Source organism: Brassica oleracea, chromosome C2 (assembly GCF_000695525.1).
Source record: "Brassica oleracea var. oleracea cultivar TO1000 chromosome C2, BOL, whole genome shotgun sequence".
NCBI classification, from domain to species: domain Eukaryota; kingdom Viridiplantae; phylum Streptophyta; class Magnoliopsida; order Brassicales; family Brassicaceae; genus Brassica; species Brassica oleracea.
In genome coordinates this window covers 20,009,334-20,016,278 of record NC_027749.1, presented here as the reverse complement: position 1 = coordinate 20,016,278, position 6,945 = coordinate 20,009,334, and the positions used below count along the sequence as shown (strand labels likewise).

Sequence of the window (6,945 nt, the reverse complement as noted above, 5' to 3'; positions counted from 1 at the left end):
TATAAGTTTATAGTTTTTACCACATTAATTTTACTGCAAATTATATCGATTTGAAATACATACTGCAAATCAACCCTAATACTACGTATCACCGATAGGAGCCTTAGAGAGGGCTTCATTTGAAAAAAAATGTGTTGTAGGCTTGTAGCTTAAGTAATAAAAGAAGGCACATGGGGCGATTAATGAAAGACCATTAAAATCGGCATTTTAATAATGGTCCCATCCCATGTAAACAAACACATCACCACCTCTAATAGTTTCAACCTTTGCTTAATTCTTCATATTTTTGGGGTATTCGATAAAAATAGACAGTTCACAGTTATGCGACATGAATGTTTGAATCTAATCGTCAGAACTAACATTTATAACCATTTCCAATTATTATTTCAGTCTCTGCTCTATTTCCACAGAACTTGTCTTCTGGTCCACCAGTGACAAATCTTTCTGACCATTTTATATATATTTAAAATTTTGAGAAGAACCTTAATTAGTTGCGAGTACACGACATGAAAAATCAACATTCAATATCCTTTTCAATAGTCTACATTTACACATTGGTAACACTACTAAACATAAACATTGCAAAATCCATTATGCGATACCACATTCCTCATTAATAATAAACAAAAGAAATCCAAGGGAAAAATGTATAAAACTATCAAACCTTTTTTTTTGGTAAAAACTACCAAACTTTTTGTTACTAAAGAAACAACTCATCCACATGATATTTGCAAAATCACCTAGCCGCAAAGATACTTTTAAGTTCCTAATCTTTTTTTTTTTTTTGAGAAAAGGCTTTTAAGTTCCTAATCTTCTAATCCCAAAATCCATTAAAGCACACAGCATGCTAGAATAACAACAATAATAGAACGTTTCTTGATCCTTCATGGACATCTAGGGTTTTTTCCTGGACCTCCATAATAAAAATAGTTACCCCACACACGATTCGTCCCACCTCTTATATCATAACAATTGGGATGATCAGCAAGAATCTTTAGATTCGAAACGGGAATAAGAGTATTGTCCCAATCAACCATTTGGAGATTCCGGAAATAAGATGCTTTACCAAAACCTTCACCTGCGAAATGGCCACTGCCCATTTGTGTCGAAGTGTGTGAACCACCAGGCCGGGTGTTCACAATCTCGCCTCCGAACTGGACCATGCTCCCATGTTGCCTTAGATGCGTGAATAGAAACGCCGGCCAGTACCCGACTAATGCACCCGACCCGAATTGTAGCCACCAGTGACCGTGCTTCGGATCCTAAGTAGTACATGTTACGAAGTTGCATTAACATCATTGTTATTATTATTATCATTAAAGTATTTAAGACTTTGTGGAGACACATCTTATAAATGACACGTTAAATGAGCTGGGTTGACGTAGGAAACATTGATGTGAAACATGTGCTTTGAATTCTTTCTTAACTGCTAGGTTTGATTGGTAACGTTTCTGAATTACATAATACCAAAAACATATCTATAATTCTATAGAAAATAGTGATTATCAAAAGGTTGCTTAATCATGAAATCATTATGCGATACTGCCACGTATCAACTAAGCAATGGTATAACTATAAGGTAAATTTTGATAATGGATATGGAGTAGTGAAGAGATTACCTTCCAGATCAATAAGCTTATATCGAATTGTCCACCTTTATAAGAAGATCTAGGAGAAATGGCTGCTCCGATCGCGATTCGACGGTTGGTTTGGACAAAACCGGAACACAACAAATTGTAGCAACCCGTTGTTCGGTATGCATCAGACTGAAAATCACTATCATTACTATTGTTAGAAAAATGTTAATTCAAGCAATAAAGTCAGTGGTGGAGCTAGATCTCACGTTTATATGGGTCATAACTCATTTATTAGAGACAAAAATATACATCTATGTGTTTTGAACCTAGGAACATGTGGGTCAATAGGAGAGATCTTGACCAAATTACCACAATAGCAACACGTAAAATGGCCTTACAAGTTTATATTTACTAATTTCACATGGGTCATTTGACCACCATGCTTCTAAGGTGGCTCCGCCACTGGTTAAAGTAATGAAGTAAACATTTACCGTCCAATAGGTGAAGAATCTTGGGTAAGTATCTCTATATAGCTCCGGGCTAATCTGTGCAACGTAATCAAATAAACTTATTAGTCTACAAAAAATCTAAATGGATAAAAAATGAATCTCATAATTAGTATAATTTTTTATTAAATATTTTTCTATAAAATAAATAAAATGAAAAATCGAGACGTACTTGCCAACCGGCTTCGATAGTATTAAGATCGTGAGTGAACGAACCGGCAATAACCCAAATCTGAGAGAGACTGAACTCGTATTGGCTAGTGACTCGTGGCGACCACACGTTTATACTCGCTTTTGCTCCGTAATATTGTCTCCCGGATACGTATCCTACCGCATGCTACACAAAAACTAACTTTATCATCAAAATAAAATATTATTTTCTATTTAAATGATAATTTATAGATTTTATATATTAAGGAAAATAAATATATAATTATTTATTTATTAAGTTTCAATTATGTTAATATTCTATTTGTTTTCAGTAATTACTACTCCTATTGCTATTTATTTATTAAGTTTCAATTATGTCTAAACTAACCTTTTGAATCTAAAAAAAAAACTTTAAAAAATACTATTAAACTGGTAAAAAAATAAATGTGTTTTACTGAATTTCATGTAAATTTCTAAACACTGAAAAAGAGAAAAAAGGAACAGAGAATAATCTTTTGACGATGTGAACAGAGAATAAACTTTTGTAATGTCACGCTACTCTTTTGAGACTTTGGAATACAAGAAAGTGTGTGATGGTCGTGCAAAAAAATAACGAAAAACCTGAGTTTTGGTATCATTCTACTATCTTTTTTCCTTTATAAGTTTATAGGTAAAAGAAAGCTCTGACTTTTTCTTGGATAATTATAGTAACTTACTTCGTGTCCGTTACTTGTGGAATCTCTCCTCACGCGCCTGATTTTCCGACCAAATCTCCGAACAGAACTTGCTCTTAACATGTCTTGTTCCGTTGTTCTTCTTATAGGAACCGTACCTTCTGGACATGACTCTCCGGTTAAACTCCACAGCTGAGAATCTTCACACGATTCATCATCTTTGCTATATCTTTTGGGCATCTCAGGCGGATCCTAATGTAAGAAAGATTGAAAACTTTGATGTTAGACTTATGGTTTTAAATGAAAATGGAGAAGAAGATGGAAAATAACTTACCATTGGTCTCTGTCCATGTAAGAGAGGATGATCGAAAGCTGGTTGCTGATGAGTCGGAACACAATCTATTGTATCTCCGTCTGAGCTCTGCAAGAAACATAACATACAGAGAACAAACAGAGTATAAACAGAGCAAAAACAGAGTAAAATGCTTGCATGTTGATGATAAAGTAAAATAGAGAGATCTGAATAAATACATTGATCAAGGACAACGCTGGGGGAGATAGAAAAATTACCTGAATAGTTTTAACGGCGGGCTTGTTGATCTTGAGAAGCTCATTTCTAATCAGTTTCAGCTTCTGTATCTCTTCTTGAGGCCGGAGAGTTTGATCTGAGGCAGTAAAATTGGAGGGAGAAGTGGTGTAGGAGAAAGAAGAAGAGACGAGGGAGAGTAACAGAATCAGTCTGAGAAATCTAGAAAAGACCATCTTAACGGACTTGAATGAAACCTGGTGTGGACTATGACGATGATGAAAACATCTGATGTGCTGTTGTTTTCTTCTTCTTGAGTGATTCAAAAGACTTAACATTTAATATGGTTTCTTATTGTTGTTCGTCTTCTTGATGTTTCTGACACATCTCCCAACAAACACATTAAACACATAATCGCTTTCTCTAAGGAAACCCAGATGTGATCAGAAGCAATAAAGAATGGATCAAGAAAATTTATTAGGGTTGAGTGTTGCGAAAGTTTTGGGCATGTGGGTACATAAGGAAATATAAATACATGGTTTATGATGAAATCAGAAGATTCATGTATCAAAGTTATGCAGATTTGTAAGAAGTAAATGGATAAAAGAAGAGAGAAAAGGAGAAGTAAACTTCATATATATGTGAGAGGAGTAATAATATATAGGGAAACTTGGTTTTGTGGTGATCATTCTTTGGTTTGAAGAAAGGGACCAGAGTTCAGATGAATACTGAGTACCTTTGAATTTGAGTTTCTTCAAACTTTATTACCCTCTCTTTCCACTTTCTTTTAAGTTTTTTTTTTTCGTTTTTTCACAGTTCATGTAGAACAAAATATGAGCCCGTTACGAATTTTGTTTGATGTTTTAGTTTAATAAAAACCATAAAAAATAAATCATTTTATTATAATTTGATGATTATTTTTTGCATATGTTGTTTGAGATTTATTTTATAATTAAAATCCGTTTTCACACATAAGTTCAAGTTAATATTTATGGTGCATAAAAGAATTGTTATAAACTTTGTACTTAGAATTATAAAAAATATTATACCTAAACGTTTAAACTGAACACAACCTGAAATAAGAAATTGAATGAAAAGTAAAAAAGAAATGAAAGTCAAATACACCAATCGTGTCAATGACAACATTATACATGTTCTTATGTACTAATTTAATGTTTTATTAAAAAATCTTTAAAATTTTATTTTGCTAAGACTTTTAAAAAAGGAAAACATTCTATTTTATAAATCTTTTTTTGATTTAAAAATTTAAAAAATAAAAATATATATTTAATACTCTTTTACAATTTTTTTAAGATTTTAAAAAATGAAAATTACTGTCATATGACCTATTACAATTATCTTCTCTTTAAAATTTCTAGAAAAAATAAATTACTATCAAATAATTATTTTTAGTTATTAATAAATAATTTTAAAATTACTATTTCTACAATTTGTATCAATACTAATTTTACACTTCTTTTGTTAGTTAAATAATTTTTAGTATCATGTTAATTATCAAATACTCTCTTAAAAATATTGTCAAATAAATTTTTACAATTCTCTTCTGGTTAGGACTTAAAAATATGATACAAATTTCTTTTGTTTAGGAATTTTATATATAAAAAAAGAAAACAACTATCAAATATTATTTTACATTTTTTTTAGGATTTTAGAAAAAGAAATTAATATTACATAATGTTTTATAATTATATTTTGTCTAGGATTTAGAAAAATAAAATTTCTATTAAATAATTATTTCTAGTTAATATTAACTATTTTAAAAAGTTGCCATTTTCAAAATACGTTTTTTTTTCAATATCACTAATAGTTTTAGAACTTTTCTTGTTAATTAAATAATTGTTACTATCAAGTTTATCATTAATTTTTTAACTAAAAATTGCTATTAAATAAAATTTTACAATTCTCTCTGTTAAAAAAAAAATCTTGATTGGTTAAGATTAGAAAAATTTTTTTTTTTTTTGAGAAATCTATTTTATTTAGGATTTTAGGAAAAAAAAATTATTTTCACATAATTTCAGTTTTTATTAACACATTGACTATCTAATTTTTTTTAATTAACACATGTAACAGTCATATTAGGTGAAATATTTGAAGTTAATTTTGGTTTATATTTTTCTAATACAAAATTATTAAAAATTAAAGTTAGTTAATTATAAAAAAGATTACTTTTACATTTTTATTTTATTTAGACTTTTAAAAAGAAAATTAATTATTTTGAAATTAGTTTTTCTTTTATATTTTTATACAACTATTTTATTTTTAATAGAAAAGTTTATGTTTAATTATTTATATTTTTGTCTTATACATATAAACACATATTCATCATATTCACACAAACTCATGTACGGCAACAACATAAAAATTAAAAATTATGTTAGCATCATAAGATGTAATAAGGATAATATAAGATGAGTTGTATCAAGAAATTAAAACAAAATACCCAGGTAATACTTTTCATGTAAATAAATATTATTGTGTTTTGTTAGAATAATATTTGGAAGCTTAAACCTAAATATAGATGTGAAATATTTGTAGCTATTTTTGGTCATAATTTTTTAACATACAATTATCTATTGAAAAGGAAAATTAGTTACTTATAAGAAAATAATAAGAGTACTTTTACAATTTTTTTTTAGTTAGGCTTTAAAAAAAAATAATATTATTTATTTTAAAGTTGTTTTTTCTTCATTTTTTTATTAAATACTTTATTGTACTTGTAGGATTTTACAATTCGTTTTTGCTTAACATTATTTTCTTAAAAGTTAATATTTATCTTTTATAATTCTCTATCTTTAATATCTCTTATAACAAACATTATAATAAAAAAATAATAATAACAATAATAATAATAAGACTATTAATTAATATTTATAATTATTTTTAACGCTGGATAATTATGTTATTACAACTATGAGAAATATTAGTTGACGATTCTACAATCGACAATTCTACATGCCGTATGAGGATTCACGCCTGACTGCATCACCTGAGCCGTCCTATGAGATCCACGCTTGACGGTACTTTTTGTGCCATGCTGCAGATCTCTTGTAAGCATTTTCTCCCTTAATTCGTATAATTTCGCTTTCTCCGGAATTGAAACTCATACCTCCTGGTGTAGAATCATTAATGAACCCTTGGTCAAACCACTGGACCAAGGGGGCTTGCACATTTATAATTATTTTTTTGAGAAAATCACTTTTATTATTTTAGTATATATATTTTTGATTATAAGATAGATTAACAACACATGTCCCAATATTAAATATATAATTGACTTGTGTCGCGATCATGCTTTTAACGTTTTTATTATTTTAGTATATATTTTTTGATTATGATAAAGTTTAACACATATCACATTTTTAAATATATAACAGACATGTGTCACAATCATGTTAATTATCAATTTTGAAGAACTAAGATCAATATAATCTTTTATAATTAAATTTTCATTAAAATTTTAGAAAAGGAAAATTATATTAAATTAATTGTTT

At 28.8% G+C, this 6,945-nt stretch overlaps 1 protein-coding gene across 1 annotated transcript; it reads right to left on the bottom strand.

Moving 5' to 3' along the window:
- Positions 1 to 807: 807 nt before the first annotated feature.
- LOC106319145 lies at positions 808 to 4,128 on the bottom strand. The gene is made up of 7 exons (XM_013757393.1): positions 3,478 to 4,128; positions 3,242 to 3,328; positions 2,950 to 3,159; positions 2,256 to 2,420; positions 2,069 to 2,122; positions 1,620 to 1,766; positions 808 to 1,262 (listed from the first exon to the last, which is right to left on the bottom strand). The coding sequence occupies exons 1-7, from the start codon at positions 3,769 to 3,771 to the stop codon at positions 885 to 887; spliced, it is 1,335 nt and encodes a 444-aa protein (XP_013612847.1). The 5' UTR covers positions 3,772 to 4,128; the 3' UTR covers positions 808 to 884.
- Positions 4,129 to 6,945: the final 2,817 nt, after the last annotated feature.

Excerpts from the sequence above, each read along its gene's own strand:
- LOC106319145 (XM_013757393.1), bottom strand. The coding sequence starts at position 3,771 with ATGTTAAGTCTTTTGAATCACTCAAGAAGAAGAAAACAACAGCACATC. Across the intron at positions 3,160-3,241 it reads TACATGGACAGAGACCAATG|GATCCGCCTGAGATGCCCAA; the intron begins GTAAGTTATTTT and ends TTCTTACATTAG. Across the intron at positions 1,263-1,619 it reads TAAGCTTATTGATCTGGAAG|GATCCGAAGCACGGTCACTG; the intron begins GTAATCTCTTCA and ends TGTACTACTTAG.